At 46.3% G+C, this 20,681-nt stretch overlaps 1 protein-coding gene across 1 annotated transcript; it reads right to left on the bottom strand.

Moving 5' to 3' along the window:
* Positions 1-1,716: 1,716 nt before the first annotated feature.
* LOC128724434 (uncharacterized) lies at positions 1,717-20,637 on the bottom strand. The gene is made up of 12 exons (XM_053818159.1): positions 20,606-20,637; positions 17,571-20,415; positions 16,446-16,791; positions 15,695-16,369; positions 8,869-13,785; positions 7,543-8,009; positions 6,086-6,394; positions 5,762-5,998; positions 4,407-5,663; positions 3,759-4,046; positions 3,573-3,684; positions 1,717-1,904 (listed from the first exon to the last, which is right to left on the bottom strand). The coding sequence occupies exons 1-12, from the start codon at positions 20,635-20,637 to the stop codon at positions 1,717-1,719; spliced, it is 11,673 nt and encodes a 3,890-aa protein (XP_053674134.1).
* Between the last annotated feature and the right edge of the window lie 44 nt (positions 20,638-20,681).

The raw sequence follows: 20,681 nt of genomic DNA, 5'->3' as shown, positions 1-20,681 counted from the left end.
TATGGCTGCCGAAGCATAGGTAGGTTCCGTAGTGTTTCCCTTCCTATCCTGCACTTCTCGGTAATTGCATGTGGCATAATTTTATAGCATATATTTTCCTGCTTTCTTCCTTACTTTCGCACAACTCTCCTTTCTAATTGACCGCACGCTACACCCGACGTGCGTCTTCTTCACTTTTACCTAGTGTTTGAGCAACTCGAATAGATGGATTTAAAGCCCTGGTTGGTTTCATCTTCCGAAAACCCAGTCGCAATGTGCAGTTAAAATGTGTGGGCGCGTGTATGATCTATGATATGGATGAACGTCGACTTCCTCCTACTCGACCTAGTCGATCGAGAAGGAGCGTGAATGCCGATGATGTTGATATGATGTTCTGATGGTGTTAAATTAGGTAATTCTAGTCTTAACGCGCGTTAGTGCCTTCTAAGCCTGCCGATGAACAGCGCTACCAATAAAAGCTCAATATCTCGTCGCGAGTCAGGGTACAAGGGGGTTTGTTTCTAGTGTTGCGTATTTGCTAGCTTAAACTTATACACCGTTCATATGATAGGCTCTGTCGTTAAAGGTATGTATATATAATTCGCAGCCGCAGCCAGGTAAAATCGTATGCTAGCGTTACGTTATAATTGGTTGATCAGGTTGAATGTTCTCTTTACAATATCAGCAAACAAGACGCATGTTTGTCCAGTGCGTCATCCCCTTCTATTCGTCAAATTCGTTGACATCATTGAAAAAAGAAGTGCTAAACTAGCTCTCATCATCACATCGAAGAGGGAAAAAATGGTACGCTGCTAAACGAAAGATGCTAAACGTTTCAATACGTTCGTTTCAGTTTGCTTAAATATGCTCAAGTATTCGCTACCCTTTCGCTTCAGAAGTCTTTGTGTTCTCTTGTTTAGATAGGAAACCTATGAATACTGCGTTCGCACCTAGTTCTACCACCTTAACCGTCGTGCGAATGATTGCCCCCACGCGTAATGCTCGTGTATTAATGGCCATAATTGAATCCTTGGGATACACTCTCATTGAACATGAGCGAAACAAATATCGTAGAAGTTGCTTACGTTAAATGCACTGGGAGATGTTTATAGGTGGAATGAAATGTTCTATTTAACATTACCATCCCACCTAATGTGTGATGCAAGATACGTTACACACGGTAACGGCACATCCTTTATAGGAATCGTACGAATGATGTGAGCGCTTCCCAAGGAGAATATCTTAACACATTAAATTCCTACATGCGATGTGGAAAGCGCTAAAAAAATGCATCGACGAACAATGCTCCGGTTGTGGCAGCAAACAAGAACGAAGCCTTGGGCTTTAAATTGCAGCCCCATTGGCAGTTGAGTGTTCCATTCCATTTGTTTTCCTATCTAAGCAATGAGCTTCCTTGCAGCGTCCTTGCTAGTTTGTGATGTATGATGATGATGATGATGATGGTGTGGAAGAACCGATACTATCAATTCACAGAGTTTGTGATTCCCTTACAATTCTGCTCTTATCTTCGACGTCTCGCTGCTAGCTCTAGTTGGTTGGCGGAATCAACACCCCTAAGTGTGGTTCCTACTCAGGCTCATCTAGTTATATAAGACACGGACGGAAGTCAAACAGTTTTGCGCACCCTTTTTCGAGCTTTCATCGAGATTCTGTACTGCTTTTCTGTAGATGGCGTCATTCTTTTCCCTTATCTTTCACCGTCTGCGTCACTTTTACTTAGGTGAAGTAATTCTCACGCTGCTGGTATAGTGGAAGCGGTTCCGCCGGTGAATCCGTATCGTAGTCCTCCAGATCCGACTCGTAGTGGTCCTTTTCGTCGTTTGCTTTGCTGCCCGATGTGCTAGCGCTCAACTGTGCGTTACACTTTCGCTTTATCTTCGATGGAAGCACTGCGGATGAGTTTTCTGTGTTTGCAAATTCGCAAGTTACACAGAACAACACAGAAAAACGAATATATAAAGTAGATTAGTCTTTAATGGGGATCTCTTTTCGAACTTATACGATAAAAATGTACGTGCATGCAATGCGAATAATGGCCATACGAGAGATAAAGAGATAAATACATTCGCAACAATTGACATGCAAAATATCTTTTTAATTTTTTGTTGTCGTTAAATTTTAAACACACATTTTTTTTTGCATACTTTAGCAAAGACATCGTATGGAATTATGCGAGTATGATCGTATAAGCGCCAGTGTATGATTGAATATGTTTCCTTATTTTTCGTGTCTTTGATGTTCAGAATTATGTTCATCTTCCGTAAGTCTCACAACAGTACGACCGCAGAGAACATTACATTTTCATGACGAGATAGTGTAACTACTTTTCGTGATGGCACGCGGATTCGTTTGTGCATTCAACATGTTACTAGATTAGCTTAGAGTTTCTCTCTGTGTCGATTTTCATCTTGTGATTTCAAAATCAATACAAACCTTTTTGCACGTCGTTCGGAGCATAGCTAGCCGGTGGTTTGTCCTCTGCGTGAGTGGTGGTGTGGTGTTAGAATTTTTTTTGTCGAACACAAACGCAAATGATGGTTGTTTTGTGGCAGGAAATGAATTAAAAGTGTTTTTGATCAAGTTTGTTATGAGGGAGATAGAGCGTTAGAGAGAAGGTAAAAAGAATAGGAAAAAATGAGGGCGATCTCCAATGAACTGAGCCATCAAAGTAGCTGTTGCAACACAACATTAACACGGTCGGTGCATACACTTTACGAAACAGAATACAGTGATGAGAGAATAGTGAGAGCGAGAGTCATCCATTGTGTGTGTGATAAATGATGGTGTGTAGATCGTTTGGTAACGTGTTGCGAGCTCACATTTGCTTTCTATCATACACACAAACACACATATATGGTTGTTTCATTCAACGTAAAATGCAAACGCGCAAGCAGCACTAACTACTTCTGTGCATTAGTGGCTGAATGATGATTTGGGTTGCCTGATATGAAAAAGAATATAAAAAAGATAATAATAATAAAAAAAACACATAATGAACGATGCATAAAATAATAAGAGTAAAATTAAGTACGACTAATTTTGGTTGCACTATAATTAAGTTGTTCCTAAATAACTACGCTAACAGTAATCGATAAGTTTCAGATGAAAGTTGAAAATAAACTGAAAAAAAGATGATAACAATAGAATAAAACAGCGAACAACTCAAACAAATAACACAACATACATGAAATGACAAGAATATTCGTTTCATATAACAATCATATCAAAATTGTTTGAAAAATAAGATTAACATCTAAAAACGTACAAAAATACATGAAAAATATATAATGTAATGCAGCTCACTCTGTTTAGCACATAAGAAGAAAAGAATAACAACAGTAAAAGCAGTAGCGTTTTTATAAGATTATTCAATTCTAATGAGATGCAAAATGCTAACACTAACAACTAAACTCTACATGTTTCTTTTACATGTTGAAGTACGTATAATATGTGCACTATTTTACGAACGCTATTGATACAACGCACAACGATAAATTATACGAAAGATTGATGCTATCCCACGATTTATCTTCACTCCAAAGATGACAAACCTCGGTGTCGATATCACTCACCTGCGACAATTTTGCTCATTTGCATCACTTGCTGTGCAAGGATTTGGTTAAGTTGAATGAGATGCTCCCGCTGCTTCTTCTCCGCGCTCGGCACTGGATTTGGTCCGGTTTCCTAAAAGAACGACATTACCCATTGGTATCTTTTATTTCCCTAACAAAAAGGCTTATGTAAAACCCTCGACATACGTTGTTGCCAGCACCTCCGCCTATTGGCGTATCAGAGAGCATCTTTTTGATGGCTTCGACCTTTTCCTGGCGTCGACGTTTTTCCTCCGGCGACAGCTCGGGCGTTTGTTCCGGCACGTACCGTTCCGGAATGAGGATCTTGCTCGGGGCCGCCAGCAACTTATCAATAGTGTGCTCGGATATTTTTTCCCGCGGGCCCAACGCCGACCGCACGACGTCCGGAGCGTTCGATCGTGGTCGTATCGTTACCTCAAGATCAACGTCATCACGAGCTCTCCAGTTGACGTTCTGGAAAAAAAGATAGAAAAATAGTAGAGCGTTAGAAACTGTGTTTCCATTCCGATTGTGACCAAATCAAATCTGATTCTAACATGCTATTATCATACGTACATTTTTGTTCATATCATTCTCACTGTGCATCAGCTCAATGGACTTTGCGTTCACGTGATGCGGAGCCGTATGGTGTCGACGTTTATCCTTAGGGACAGCCCTGCGCTGTCGATTTTGCTGGGCCTGTTGTCGTTGCTGTTGCTGTTGTTGTTGCTGATGCTGCTGCTGCTGCTGCTGGTACTGCTGTTCATCCATGGAAGAGGACGTTTTGGTTTCCCCACCGCTTCCCGAAGATTCGCCACTATTTTCACCTGGGACCATACTCGATCCGGTAGCCATTTCATTGATGATTTGTTTGGCGGCTTCGCTCTGGAACACCGGATCATGTTCCGCACCCGCGTTGGTGAGGCTTTGTATGGATTCTGTTTTCCGTTTTAAGCCACCCATTGAAGCACTCGACAACCCGGTAGTACTGCCGCTTAGGTAGGTGTTCTGTGGTTGGTAAGAGTTACTCATTCCAGAGGCTCTGTTCAGAGCAGCACCGTTGACACCGTTGGTAAGGTACTGCGATTGCAATCCCGTCTCGAAGTGACCCGTGTATAGATCAGCTTGACGGTCGATCAGTGACACCGGGTAACTGTTGCCATTTGCGGATGCTACCACACTGTTGTAGTAATCGTTCATCAACCGGGTGCTGTTCATCGATCCTGCTGAACCACCAATAATACCACCGGCAGGATCGTGACCCTGCACGAACAGCTCGTGTGTTTCGTATCCTCTCGGAAGCGATTTGGCCCGTTGGTAGTCCTCCATCAGTTGGGCCTCCTCCTCAAGCACCTGATCTAGACTGAGCGCCAGGTTGCGATCATTTTTCTCCTTATCCCGCATGCGCCGTTCCGATTCGCGCTTTACAATACGCACAGTTTTAATTTCCTGCTTATCTACTGCGGCGGTTAACGCGCTAGCAGCACCGTAGTTGTACGAGGACCCTCCGGTCGAGTACAGCTCGTCCATGGATTCCGCGTCCTCGAAGGACTCTTTGGTGCGGCTGCTCGGAAGAAAGAGCGATTGCATTTCATCGTCGATCGTGAGGACGCTCGATGCCGACGAGGAAAGCGCACGGTGGTTGATGGATGACGAAGCGGACGACTCCTTGCCTGCCAGGGAATCAAGATCCGTTTCCACCCAGGAAGATGAAAAGCTGCGCTTATGTTTCGAGCTACCTGTTTGCTGTTCCGCTTGCTGGCCGCGTTCTTGATGCTGATCGTCTGCTTGGTGGCGATCCATCATCTGTCCGCCACCGGCATCACCCGGATTGTACGATGTGAGCTGACGCACGGCTTGGCCGAGTTCTTGCCGTTGACGCTGCATATCGCCGACGAGCAGCTTGGCGCGTTTTAATTCCGACTCCAGTACGGCAGTTACCGAACCCGGCATGTACTGGTTGTCCATCGTGGAAGCAGAATCAAACACGGAATGCATCGAGCGATGTTCGCGTGTGGCTTGCAGTTTCTGCCGTAGCACCAGAAGCTCCTGTTCTAAGCGTGCATTCGTAGAAACGGTTTTCTCCAGTTTCTGTATAGGGGAAGCAGATATAAGGTTACGTTATTACGGATTCATTAGTGAATATTGGAGATATTAACATATTCGTTACTTAGCTTATGCTATCATACCTTCGAATTGGCGGCCAAAAGCTGATGTACTCTCGTTAACTCCCTTTCTAGCGTGTGCTGCTGCTGTCTGGCGGTGTCCATGGCCATCGGCATGCTTCCTCCTTCTCTGTTGAGAACTCGCGTCTTTAAGGTGGCTAACGCCTTTTCCAAATTCTCTTTATCCCTCTGCAATGCCTGTAGCGTGCCTGATTCCTCCTGCATTAACTTATCAATCTGATACAGCTGTTGTACCTTCGACTGGATCAAGGATTAATAGAAACAAACACAAACGTAGGTAAGTACATGCTGGGAAAACAATCGTTGTTCAATCAGAGCCAAGCTTACCTGAAGCTCGACGTGATTCGGACTGGTTCGGTCCCATTGGCGCTGTTCTTCTTGCAACAGGCGCCGTTCTTGCATGCGCTGGTTGAATTCCAAACGGTCCAACGTCGCGGATTCTGGTGCTTGCAGCTGCTTTTTGCCACCGACTGGTCCACGGTATAGGCTACCCAGCTTGACCATGTTGTCTACCAAATTGATTAAGGGTTTTTCCTTCTCGTACTGCTTTTCCAGCTCGGTGAGCTGGTGCTTCAGTACGTCCAATCTTGCCAAACTTTCCGCTTTTCGATCTCCTTCAGCGGTGCGGACAAGATTCTATAAAAAGGACAATCAACTGTTAATACTAAACAACGTATAAACCCGGCATTGAATTAGAGAAATAAAACCTATAACAACAAACACGTCATCCACCTTAGGTTTAAAGTGTCTATGGGAACGTTTTTTTTTAATTTCCCAGGATTAGTTTAAGCAACATCATATTGACCAGGCTCAACATGTCCCATTAACCTGTTGGAATTAGTCACGTATGCCACACCTTTTGCGTATTTCGATTTCTTAAAATTAAAATGTAATACAAATCCAATAAAGCACCAACACCTCGTAAATACCGACCAAAAAACAAGAAAATAGAGCTAATGTTAGAATTAGGTGCAAAACAAATAATAAAATGAAAACCGTGAAAATAAAAAAAAACATACAAAATAAATGTTAACTAATGTAAACAGTGAACCAAAAGTGTATTAGAACCCGATAGAAAAAAGTATAAAACAAAGATATAAGCTATGAACCTGTAGCTCGTGAATATTCGTGCAGCATTGTTCTATCGATCGGGCCGTTTGGCTGTTTTGTCTTCGCAATTGAATCAAGAGTAGAATTAACTCTTCATGCGTCCGATTCAGTAAGTCGCCGGCAGACACATCCAAGGGCTGCGAAAAATGTGTAAAACGAAGATTTAAAACATCGCTCATCAGTGGTGAAATAATGATCGTTCGTCAGTTGTGATCAACATTTCTTGACTGTGGAGCTAATAATTCCACCATCCATTACTGCCAATGGATAAATAAAAGAAAAGAGTAAAAATATCCATCGTTTGGATGGAATGAAATATTATTATAGTAAAAAATATAAGGATGATTTCGCATAGTCTTGCTCAATTACCATCCACAAAAATGATGTTTGAACAATACAGCGTTATTTTTTTATTCTACAACAAACACATCTGTTGAATGAAACAAGAGAAAATTCAAGATCACTAAGTGATCAATTTTCAAATCGATTTGTGTGAAAGCGAATCAGAATCCATAGTTTCTTAGATTGAATTTCATCAAAAAAGATTAACATATTGAAAGCACACATAACCCTATCCAATGCAGACGTAAATCATCACCCGATCTGCATCATGCTGTGAACACATAATCATTATGGCTTATATATGTTTGCCTACTGGCATAAAAAATGCATACCTTCATGTCCAATCTCTCACTGGAAGATTCACTTTTGTGGCGACCATTCATGTACATCATCGCTTCGCCACCTGCCGATCTCGTCGGAGTGTTCGGCCATTTTCCGGCATCCAGTTCCCGTGCGCAGACTAACGGCGATTGTGGTGACACTTCCTGATGCTGCTGATCCTGCATATTCGCGAGGCTTCGATCGATGTTCTGCAGCTGATAGTGTTGCTGCAAATTCAGCTCCTGTGTTCGCTGCAGCTGGGCTTGCGTGTACAGATCGTGGGTCGATTCGAAGCTTATGTCCGGTCGAATGTACTTTTCACCAGCGTAGTATTCACCGCTTCCAAGCATCATACCGTCGTAGTAATGAGCTGCTACTGGTCCTTTGCCTTGCAACAGATAGCTCGGATCGGACGGGTCCGGTTTAACGGTCAGCGCTACCTTTGGAAGGTTGAACACGTTTCTCACCGATATCGAGGCTGAAATATGAAAGCAATACGAAAACCGAACAAAAGGGAAATTTTTAATCGATTTCTGGTACTCTCTTCTACAGTGGGATCCAATCAAACTCACTGCAACGAACATTGCACACATAATTACACATTCTAAAACATATGCTCATGCTCCCCAGGCCCTCTTCTTACACTATTTGTACATGAAAACATCTTACAAAGGCGTACTTTAACACACTCCTCAAAATTATACTCACACGATTGTATTTATATATATATGTACAGATATTATAATTTTTGATATTTTTTTATTGCTACAATTGTATCATTAATAACCGTCACACAAATACCTGCAATGCGTTATAAATCTTACAATCCTCGTATTTGGTACCAATTGCCAACTTTGCCTATCTGAGTGCCCTAAAATCTCGTCAAAAGATCCCTTTCCTTATAAACATTTGCTGTACATGGTAGTCCGAGCTAAACTCAAATTATTAGCGAGCTTAGTACAAATGGAATGTTGTCACCTGATCGACGAAAAAACAACGCTAGAACCAAGGGAAGTTGGAAAACTGTGTGTGTGACTAAACACAACGCAACGGTATAATGGAGTCTTCTTAAGGAGACATCACAATCCGTTCGACTGTTTGCGCTACAAAAGTGGATTAGCTAAAATGGGAAAATAATCTTACGCCCGTGTTTTGGAATGTTAGTGGTATTTACACAATGTTTTTCATTGTTTTGAACTTTGGGTGTTAATATTTTTACAAAATATATTGCAATTCCCTCATAGAAAGGTTGATTTCTTGTATTTTCAACTCCCACAGTTACGTCTTCTCTCCCGCTCTCATATCTTTTATGATGAGGTTGCTATCCGATTCGCTACCATCGTTATTATATTTGCCACCGGAGGAATCAACCTGTTGACCAACGTCGTTTTTGTATTTGCCACCGTACTGGCCAATCGTGTCAAACACATCGCTAGGCTTCCCAAATAGCTCAGAGTTAAACGATTGTTTAGATGCGTACAATCCCTTGCTGGTGGAAACTCCCGGACTTTCGATACATCGCTTTGCAACCTCTACCTTCGTGTTCGCAATAATAACCGGTGCTACAATCCCAACAGAGGACGCTTTTCTGCACATGTCACCGTTACCACCCGACTTGCCGGGACCGCTGTTGATCGTGCTGCTGTTCACGAGTCCGCTCGACATGAGATCCCACTGTCGGATTGTTTCACGATTAATATCGTACCGGTTGATCTCGTCCCGCAGGACCTCGTAGACCGCATCCGATTCTCGTCCACTCGACGATGACCATCGCCCATCTCGCACTACAGTCCCGGAGGACGATACGTTGCTGGCCAGTTGTACGTATACGTCGTCGTCGTCCCCGTTGTTGCAGGTATCATCTCCACCACCATCATTGTCATCTTCGTTGGGAAGCGGTCCTGTCGTTATTCTGGAGATTGCAACGGTCTCTGCCCGGGAAGTACTAGCTTTCGGTGATCGTAGCATCGACTTCGTAACGGAGATAGTCGAGGCCAACTGCTCACCAATTCCTACTTTTGCAACCGGAAAATTCGACTGACTTTCGTTAACGTACGTCACGTCCTTTCGGTTTATTTTCACGACGGGTTTCAGGATCGATTCCATCTGACTCGGATCATCGAGATGATCGCGTTGATCCAGTGGCTGCTGTTGGTTGATCGTTTTAGCCAGCAGGGCCATGGAAGAGGGCGACCTAATCGTACCGAGATTATCCAGATTGTCCATCGATTTGGCGTGAATGTGAGACACACGTCGGAGGTTATCCCTCCACAGGGTATCTTCCTCCCAGTGCTGATCACCGGATGAAATGTGACTCTCGCCGGATGGTGGTGGAAGTATGTTACCGCTTCTGCTACATCCTGCAATTGCGCCTCCATTCGCTACCGGAAGCTGATATCCACTGATGTTGTCTTGATATTGGCGAGGAGGGTTAAGTAACGCCCCGGTCGAACGTCGGTTGAGTGTGCTGTTGCCATCTTTCAAAGCACTCACCGACAACGAGGACGAGGATCTTCCTGTCGGGAACGATCCTGTTGAATCGCTCAACCCGGCAGCTGACAGTGAAGCTGCGATCGTTTTGTTAACGTCCTTCTGCCCAATGCGATCTGATTCGTAGATGTTTTTGCGATCGATATCGGCATGCTTTTCGGTGGCGGATGCGTGCAGCAGCAAATTCGCCGTCTTGATCGTATTCAGCGGATTGTGAATGTGGAAGATGTTACCCATCGTTTGTCTGCGAACACCTGCGAGATCGCGCTGATTGTTCAACGTATCTCCAACCGCCACGGGAGTAGTTGATGGTGGTTGAGATGAATTACTACCGCTCCTAACATGACTCGTACATCGATCCCTATTCTCACCAGGCGGTCGGACCTGTAGATCCGAATAGTAGTACGGTGCACCCTCCGAAGACAGCGTACTATTATTGCGACTGTGTACCGGTTCAGTGCCCATCGAACGCGAACCTGCTCCATCCGTGGGCGTAATAGTCCTGTTGCATTGGTTCGTGCGATCGTAATCGTAGCGTACGGTGCAGGAACTTCTCTGATCAGGATCCATCGTCGATGAAGCATCGTCTACGTCGAGCCCATGCGTTCCTCTCTCAAGCACCGTCCCGAGATACTCCGACTGGCATCTGGCGTCATGCAGAGACAAATTTTTCTCCCTTAAAGGACTTAAAATGGGACCAACCGACGATCGGCGTAATGTGGAATCGTTTCCACCCGGGCCCATGATCTCTACGTTTTCATAGTAGATACTGTTGTCATGTCCATTCTGGGAAATATTCGACGCATTTCCACCCATCTCGTACTCGGTCGTGTTACATTCATCGTTCTCTCGCTGCCCATCATCACTGCTGAAGTTGTTCAAGTAACGCTCAAACTGACCGTCATCAAGTCCGGGAACACTTCCATCCAGTGCCATCTCAATGGGACAGTTCACAGAGCTTCCGGATATGGGTCTTCTCTTATTCCTCATCGACACGTCCGCACACGAGCGTGTACGCCATTCGATCGAACCGCTCGTCTCAGACAACGTGATCGAGCTTCTGGCAGAAGAGTCATCCCTACGTCCCACGATTCCGGAGCTCCCTAAACGTGCACCACCAGCTCCGGCATCCCGCAGAAGCAATTCATATTCCGAAGACGCATTCGAAACCCCATCGTAGCAGCGATCCGGAATACTTAATGAGTCACGCGTTGGGGGGTTGTTACCCAGACCCGCATTCGTGACGTTAAACAACCCCTGTGAGCTACTGCGAAGGCTCGATCGATTCGACGACATGCTGCCACTTTCTCTGCGAACACCGTAGGACAGATTCATCAAACCACCGCCACTCGGTGTACCGGTGCCGAGAAGGCTCTGTACCGATTGTCTTTTATCCTGCGCTTGGTGATGGTTTTTAATTAAATCGATCGCTTCACTCGACCTAAAGCGCTCCCTATCGGCGTACCTTGAAATGCCGTCCACGCCTAACAGCAACCTTCCATCACCGTCCGGTTCATCGAGTGGAATTGATGTGATCGGTATCGGTGGCGGTGATACGATTTCACTGTCCGAACTATCAAGTAGGGTCTCAAAGGTTGCCCCAACACCACGCCCATCATTGCTACCATGGCCGGAAGAAGCAAGTCCGCTTGCCGATGATGCCCCCAAATAATAAGACGCTGGCCGGAACGTGTCCGACAGACTGAACCGAGAACGGGCCATAGTTTTACTCTGCAGCTCTGCCGTGGCCGTGCTTGCCATTTTCTTTTCTTTACCGACGTTTTTCTTTTTACTACGTTTGCTTTCCTCGGCGCTTTTCTCGCCGGCATCCGAATCCGTCTCACTGTCATCGCTCTTACTCGATTGCATTACAATGTCCGGCCAATTTTTATCTTTTTTCTTCTTTTTCACCGCCCCTCCAGAACTTCCAGTGACGGCGTTTTTCATTCGCCCGATCGTACCCGTTTTTTCTCCTGAAGGCAGATCTGTCGAGCTTTCTGCACCGTACGGTTTCTTTCCGTCCAAAGACTCGATCCTTTTGCCAACTACTCCATCGAAGGATCTACGCTGATCTTGCGTGACAACATCCTTCCGTTTGTCCAACACATTACTGTGCAGTTGGGAAAGCTCCATGTAAAGCGGTTCCGAATCAATTTTTGTGGCACGATTTTCCCCGAACCGAGCTTGATGATTCTTCTGAGTGATGCCGGCGGACGTCCGGGAAGATTCTGGCACCATAATCATTTCGTACGTCGTTCCTCCCCTCGGTTCTTCAGCTACCGCAAACACACTCTTTCCAAGCGTGCCCTTCGTCATCTCGATGTACGTACTTTCATCGTAACTGTTGCACATCTCCATCTTATTACTGTTCTGTATCGAGTCCAGTATGTCCATGGCGGTCAAGCTTTCACATGGCCGCAATTTACCCGTCACCGTCAAGCCAGATGAATGGGGCGTTGGTGTGGCATCACTGTTGCGATTTAACAGCGAAAGGGTCGTGCAGCTGCTTGCCGAACTGATCACGTTCTTTCGCGGCGTCATCGGCATGTAATGTCCTTCCATTATTTGCATCGTCAACTCTTCATCCATCTCCTCTTGCGTTAGCAGCACCCTTGCGGTGGAAGAAGTTTCCTCTCCTTCTTCTACCGTAGAGGAATTGGTTTTTCGCTCAAAGGTTTGTTCTCCCTGGTGTTGCTGTTCGGTATGCTTCAGCGCTTCATCTAGATCCTCGTCCGTATACTCAAATATATCCTCCCCATCGTCGGCAGATTTATCCCCGACAGTACCCTGGTCGGAGTCTGGAATACATTTTCCATCATCCCAGTCATCCACGCCACCGTTCGAAGGCTGCACATTTTTACTTCCTCGATCAGATGGGGATTTTTTGAACATGTCATTCGCTACGGTGGATAGATGCAACGATGCCATGCTTAATGGAGTTAAGGATTGCTTGTAAACCGGCACGTACGCTGGCACAGGATGTTGTGGCCCAGCCGCGTCAATTTCCGGCAATGTTAAACATTTACTCGAGGTAGAAAAATTGTTAGCGTTTCTCCCATTACCATTCACCCTTGTGCTATTATCGTTACCACCAGTCCTACTCAGCCGATCGTTTATACTTTCGCGTTGATTACGCACACCAAACTGCCCTCCCAGATCCCCGACACGATCGTCCCTTGGCTCTAGCTGATTTCCGTCCCTACTTCCTTGAGTCCTTGAGTCCGTATCACCTAGCGCGATCTTGCGATCGTTTGGCAACTTCATAAAACTATTCTCATAGACATTGGCGTCCACGCTCAGGTTAGGACTTGCGCTGGCACTTGCGTGGTTCACTAAGCTATCCTCGTACATCTCGTCCTCTTCCTCCTCCTGCCCATCATTGTACTCATTACTGTTAACCTCCGGATGCTCTGTCTGCTGCTTATCGGTCGCACCTTTTTCCCCCTGCTGCTTACTGTTTCGATCCTGCGTGCCACCTTCATGGGGGATCCTGAAACTTCTGGGCTTACTGCCACCGTCACCACCGGTGGTGAGACCTGCGAGGATTTGCGTTTGCGTTAATGCGTGCATCCTATTGTCGGTGCCGTTTGAGACGGCGCCAACTTCTGCAATTTCGTGGCTGTGGTTGTGTTGTGTTAGATTGTGTATTGGTGGTGGTGGTGGTGGTGGTGGTGGTGGAGGTGATGGTGCTTCTGCTACCTCTTTCGTGGAAGCGGTTCTAACGAGTGGGGATGACCTTCCTGCCGGCGTAAAATTTCTTCCATCTAATATAATACATAAAAACACACATACAACAAGAAATGTATGGTATGAGATAAGTGTTGTCAGTTGCTTGTCTCTTGGTCGTGTTTTAGTCGCACAGCAAACAAACGAAACTTGCTTTTTCGTGTTTTTTTTTGTTTTTACTAGTTTTACAGTAAGCCAAAAGGAGGACCACACCTTTGCATTACTGGCTACTGGCACCGTACTGGCCATCAGTGTAGCATCGGTTCGGTCCGAATTGTTATCGTTTTAGATGTGTGAAATTGACAGAAGGAAAAGCCCCTTGAAAGACTAGTTACCGAAACCCTTGGTTAACGTCAACGAATAGTACCAGCATACTAAAAGGGACGGCTAATACAACATTAAGGAACAGTAACTTCATTCAAGGGAAAATGTGATTTGCACTAGTCACCAACCAACTATTAGCCGAAGGCAACAGATCGCTTTCCATCAGGTGCTTTGAGAGTGCTATCTCAGGTATACGCGGGCTGTTATTGGCACTAGTAATCAAAGTAGTAAGGGAAACCGGTTATATTAGTACTAATTACAGTAGTAGAAACAGTACAGACCACATGGAAATGCAGTGTAAGTTTTCATCGTTCCTCAGGATTCAGGATTTGCTTTTCAGACTGTAGATATTCGCAATGCCGATGGAAAGAAAGGGGGGGGGGGGGGTGGGTAAAAGGACGGATTTAACGATAACAGTTGCTCTGTACACGGTTAAAAGTCAATACGGAGGGGCTTTTGGCTCTTCAAATAGAGTGACAACACTTTTCACAACATTTCTCCATACCACTCAGTTGTACACCGTTATGAATGCAATTTGGATTTTACGTTGCGGGCAGGAAGGTCTCGCGTAAGTTATGTACATATATTGTAAAACACCAACCAGGAAAAACATAATCCATTTACACGAACCAAAAAAAAAGGCACGAAATCGTGCTTGAACCCTCCCGTTGGCAATGTTAGATTGAAATGTATGTAATAAATGCAATACAGCTAATATGCCTGTAGACGAGATCTCTTAAAGATGCAATGCAACAAATTCACAGCACACTGAACACGTACAGCAACACAGTCACTCATACACGTTACACTTTGCAGGAGAAATAAATAAACAACTTTAGATAAAAGCATACAGTTTTTCTAAGCAAATCCAGAACGTTTTGAAGGAGTCGAAGTGAGAACAAAAATGTAAAGAATAGAGTAAAGAAAAGGGAAAGTACTTTCCTGGTGACAGGAAAGGGGATACTAAAGGATACGTGGAACCATAACACTATCACACTAACCATAAACAAAACATAAATGAAAAGGTAATCAATTGACCGCAGATAAACATGAAATTGAATTTGGTTGTATTTTGAATCATAAATATTGAAGCCAGAAAAAAATGCGTGTAATCAGAAAGACATTCCTAACAGTAGCAGCAACAGACAGATTGGAGCAGTCAACTGATTACATTCGTTAATATGATTTTATCTTTTTGCTTTACCACGCTTTTAAACAACAGACTCCACAACACAACATCAGCAACAGAAGGCATAGGAACAGAATTTACCAACACATGCACACAGAAGGAAAATCACGGGAAAAGGGAAGCCAAATTTGCTGGTTGGGTAGGATCTAACTGCGTTGCACAGGATCTAACTTCGAAGGATGAGATCTTAGTTGGAAGGGGGAAACCATTATTATTAGAGGCATCAAGGCAGGGAACGAGGACATTCTACCGTGGTAGGCAACAAACTCACAAAACACGTACGAGAATACTCTATTACGGAGAACAAAAAAAGAGTCCAAAGAGAAGAATATAGTGCGATTCTGAAAGCTGAGCTAGGTTAGACCGTTACGTGAGTCAGTACGTGGGATATCATCGTTTTTGATCGGATTGCTCTGGGGATGCGTTCAACCTACCTTCGTCGTCCGACGAGTAGCTGTTGTAATCTCCGTTCAGCTTGATCTCACTTCCGTAAGCTGACGTTTGGGCGATGTTCACTGCACTGCCACCATGTTTTCCCATGCCTGCCGATCCGGCCGTTGTCAGATCACCGATCGATTGCCGTTCGTACGTCGATGCGTAGTAATCTCTACGTAATAGCGAGTTTTCCGGCTTCAACCCGTACAATTCCTCGTGCCGTCGATCACCACCGATGCTGGCGTTCGAACCCGGATTTAGAGACTCAGCCGATGCCATGCTGGCCGAATGCTGACTGCTGATTTTCTTCGTCAGCGGTGATTGCAACATGCGTTGCTTCCATTCGAGCAGTCGCTTCATCGATTCTTCACGCTTTCGTTCGCCATCTCGCAACGAGGAGTCTTCCTCTTTGCGGGGCAATCGTGCACTAGCGGATCTTGCAAACTGCTCCTGTTGCTGCTGTTGAGTGGATCCGCTTCCATGCTTCTTAAGCGCGTGCATGGAAGGCCGAGTGGAACCCATCGAACGATCGGTAACTGACGAACGGGGCATGCTTTGTGAGGCAAGTGGATAGTCTTCCAGTTGTTGCTGCTGCTGCTGCTGGCTTGAGACCAATTTACCACTACCACTTCGGTAAAGCCCGTCCCGAGGCATCGATCCGCCAGTGAACAATCCTGTGACGAAATGGAAAACGAAAACGAGAGTGAGTTTCTGACCTGGATTCGGTAGAGTGTAAATCTATTGCTTTACCTTGCATTTCATCGGATCGCTGCTTGCGGGATGTACCAGTTCCCGAGTTGGTCGCCCGTTGCAAGTACGATGCGCTTTGGAGGCGCATTTTTTCCGCATAGCTGGCTTCCGAGTAGTAGTAGTGATCGGGAGTGCGATTGATGTCCAGGCTAGATTTTGGACGTGGAGTACGATGTACCGGACTGGGCTCATCGTTTGTGCCACTGGCTGCCGGATTCATCGGATGGCGCGTTTCGTAGTCCAAAAAGTCCGCCGAATGGGGTCTTGGAATACTCGGCGGGACAGGTCGAGCTCGCATCTGTATGTGTTGCTGCAATGGAGTTCCGGCAGCTGAAGCCGATGCATTCTGGGCAAAGATGGGGATGAAATGTATTGCATTTTTTATCGACACGTATCATTAGGATATATGACGTCATTTATGTCCCATCTATACGATGAAATTTAAGTATCTTGCTGTTTTTTTAACCACCATTGAGAAAAAAAAATTAAACAAAAAATGTCTGCTTCGCTTACTCAAAAGCAGTTTGTTATAAAACGAATTACAGCGCAACCTTCGAATTAAAAATCGTAATGAATGATTTAAAACAATCAGTTTAAATACATTCATAAATAAAAGGTTGTGTAACTTGAATGTACTGGCATTATGCATGGTCAATGGACCAGCTTTCATAAATTATTGATGACGCTCATATCAATTGCAAACAATGCCCAAATATTGTTTGATATTTAACATAAAACAGTCTGCAGACAAACATTTAGAACAAATTTTTAGAATCGATAAATTCCTAGATCGATAGATTAAAAATGTAGTCACAAAATCTTAAAATCTCTTACTCCTCTCCAAAAAATAAAATTGCTTTCTACACCTTGTCTTACATACGCAGCATATACGTAACAACCAACTAAGTACGTATACCTGAAAAAACAGTTGCCTGATCCATCAAACCATTGATCATTAAAGCCAACTAACAGCACCCCATTCACAACCATTGTCTAGAGCCGGTCTCTTCGCACAGCTTGGCGAATTGAAGTGTACTAGAACTAATCAGCCGCCATGCTGCGACACGGTCCCAATCTACGGCAAATTAGAAAACCCCCAATCTCCGTCCTCTTCGACTCACTTACCTCGAACTGACCGACATTATACATCGCATTGGCCATGTAGGGCGGGAACGCACCATTACTACCGTACCGCAACGGACTCGCCGGACGCTTATAGCTTGCCCCATTTCCACCTTCTGCTTCTCCACCAGCCAGCATCGCATTCTCCATCGCACCGGTAGCGTTCGATGGGAGCGATTTGGACAACATTGTTAGGTTATAGATGTCCTCATAGTCGGACATATGCTTCGGATCGATGACGGCGTTCGGGGGTCCGTATGTGTCCGGTGTACGACGATCGTTGTTTGGATAGAGGAAAGGATTCGTACTGACACCCCGTGGCACCTGACCACTATGTAGGGGAGATTGTTGCATGGCCTGCTGTTGTTGTTGTTGCTGCTGCTGTTGTTGCTGTTTGCTGGCATTCAACTGCTGCTGCTGTTCGATGAGCTTCTGAATGTACAGATCACGCTCGATCCGCTTCGGATCGCCGTAGATCGCGTTCGCCGTCAACACCGAAGGTGTACGGTTGTTGGGCAACACCGGTTGTTGACCCGCAGCAACACCCGGGAACAACCCAGCCGATGGCATCATCTGCTGGTGCTGTACCATCTGCTCGTACCGATCGTGCAGGATCGTATGTTCAGGACTTGGTGACGAATAGCCGGCATCATTCACCCGTCTCGGTTTTGGTGGTGCATTCGCGTACAGAGGTTGCGGCAAGGACGCAGCACTATCGTTGAGTCCTGCAGCAGCTCCTCCACCACTACTACTGCTACTTGCATTCCCAGTCGCATGCTGGATAAGCTTCATCGTGTCGTTCGAGCCCTGCGATTGAGGTCCTCCGGTTCCGCTCGAATCACTCGACAGCAACTCACCACCGGCACCTTTCCCGATCTGGTTGTTGCTGTACTGCTGCAGCAGTTGATGATTGGCGAATGCTTCGTGTTCGGGTCCACCCTGCTGGATCATCATCGTGGCCAGTGTGAGAGCTCGCACCCACTGACTCATCGATTCGCCACTCTCTGCTGCAAAGACGAACGTGCGCATGTTGGCGTGCTCGCACTTGAACGCAAACTTCCGGTATATCTTGTCCTCCGGGAAGCAAGCGGACACCTTGTACGATGGCAACAACACCGTCCCAAGCAGCTTCTCTTCCTCCTGGCTCTTGTAGTAGTACAGCACGTACTCAGAAAGGACGAACCAACGTCGACGCCAAACCTTCAACCCATCCGAACCCTGCTTGTACAACCATCCGGACAGTGCCACCGGGGCATTAGCTGGCCGTTTGGTTACCGGAGACTTGAGGGTGTGTTGTTGGCTACCACCGTTGCTACTCCCTCCACCACCACCACGTTTACGTTCGCTCGAATCATGCGAAGGGCTCGAAAGCGTGTCCGAAGGGGACGATTTCACCTGCTGGCCGCCGCCACCGCTGGCCAACACCATCGAGCTAATCTGCGTCTGGCAGGCTTGATTCACAACCTGACCGGGAATGTTTTGCTGGATAATGATTTCGTTGTTACCACCGCCGAGTTGCTGCGATTGAGGTGGCGAACCCATGCCACCTGGTTGATGGTAACCGGCACCGACGCCCTTTTGCTGGTATAAGGATTCGTCTTCCATACCGTATGTACCTGTGGTGGCGCTTCCGAGCGGTGGATGGCTGGAATCCGCTGTTCCGTGGTAGGATGGCACGTGCGAACGCATTATTTTGTCCGTTTCATTCCCCGCAGGTTGGCAGTGGTTCAACAGGTTTAAGCTAGAAGGTGGAACGTTCCGATTCTGTGGTCCAGACGCCGTATAACGTTGTTGTTGCTGTTGTTGCTGTTGATGCTGCTGTTGTTGCTTCATTACGTGCTGCATCTGTTGTTGTTGCTGTTTAAGATGTTGTTTCTGTTGCTGTTGCTGCTGCTGGGCATTGGGATATTGCGGGTGTTTGTGAACCTGCAGCTGCGTTTGTTGTTGCTGCTGCTGCTGCTGCTGCTGCTGCTGTTGATGTTGCTGCTGTTGCTGAATTTGCTGCTGGTGCTGCTGGGACAGATTCTGCAGCAGGTTCTGCTTCAGGTGATAATTCGGCACCGGTGGATTGAGCTGCTGCCGAAGCGCAAACGTTTGCTGCTGATGTGCGATGGCTTCGGTGGCCGTTTTAATCTGTTGCTGAATTTTCTCCCGTTGCAGTTGCTGGAACTGCAGCTCCAGCTTAGACATCGGTGCGTTCTGAACCGAGCTAAGCCCGCTGGTGACGGAATGGGGCGTCCCAACACCACTTCCCCCAGGACCTCCCCCAGTGCGTACTAACGGTGCCGTTTGATACAACCGCTCACGTTCTCCTCCACTTCCGCTCGAGGGTGAGCTGACTCGGTAAAGTTGCTGGTGTTGTTGCTGCTGTTGCTCGTACGAGTACCCACTGCCACCGAGCGTGTTGCTGCGGTATTGCTGTTGCTGATGTACCAACGAACCCGGATGTAAATGGTGCGATTGGCCACCGCTCGTCGACGAAAGGTCCCCACCATCGGTGGCACCATAGAGGGCGCCACTGTTCGTGCTAAGCGATGACTTCGGGCTCCCGGTCGAGTACGGTGACCGCATCGAGGACGACGGATGTGGGTTGTGTGGCCCATAGTTCTGGTACTGAGCCGAAGGGCCAATGTTCGAAGGAAACATACCCGATCGGTTCACTGCCGTCCCGGTTGCACCGTAATCGTAACCACCCGGTGGAGGATGTTGATGATAGCCACCGGGTCCTTGCTGCTGCTGCTGCTGCTGGGGTCCCTTCATCTGCGGCATCGGTGCTAGATGTGAATTCGCCTGCTGCAACTGCTGCAGCTTCTTGCTCTCCATCGTTGTGAACGTGGGCGGATCAATCCTGCGAAAAAGGCAACCATAAATCAGTGTGGATCAACAACACGAACCTGCTGCCGTGAAGTGGTGGTGTTTGTGAACACAAGTGAAGTGAAATGATGCTGGGTAATGATGGGACGGAATGATTACACGCTAAATGACCGTTCACACCCAATCATCAATTAAAGGAAGGCTGCAGCCCTCGCCGTGCTTACCAATCCCATAACTGCCACAGGCAGCTGAACATGATTTTTCCTGCGTTTCGTCCTGCTTTCCCACGTAAAAGACGCG

This window comes from Anopheles nili, chromosome 3 (genome assembly GCF_943737925.1).
Source record: "Anopheles nili chromosome 3, idAnoNiliSN_F5_01, whole genome shotgun sequence".
Classification (NCBI taxonomy): domain Eukaryota; kingdom Metazoa; phylum Arthropoda; class Insecta; order Diptera; family Culicidae; genus Anopheles; species Anopheles nili.
The sequence above is the reverse complement of the archived record's forward strand: the minus strand, read 5'-3'. Positions and strand labels throughout refer to the sequence as shown.

Bases quoted from the DNA above. Each gene is read 5' to 3' on its own strand.
- LOC128724434 (XM_053818159.1), bottom strand. From the start codon at position 20,637: ATGTTCAGCTGCCTGTGGCAGTTATGGGATTG. The intron at 16,792-17,570 runs GTAAGTGAGTCG...ATCTTTGCCCAG, and splicing joins ATAATGTCGGTCAGTTCGAG to AATGCATCGGCTTCAGCTGC. The intron at 1,905-3,572 runs GTGAGTGATATC...TTGCAAACACAG, and splicing joins AATGAGCAAAATTGTCGCAG to AAAACTCATCCGCAGTGCTT.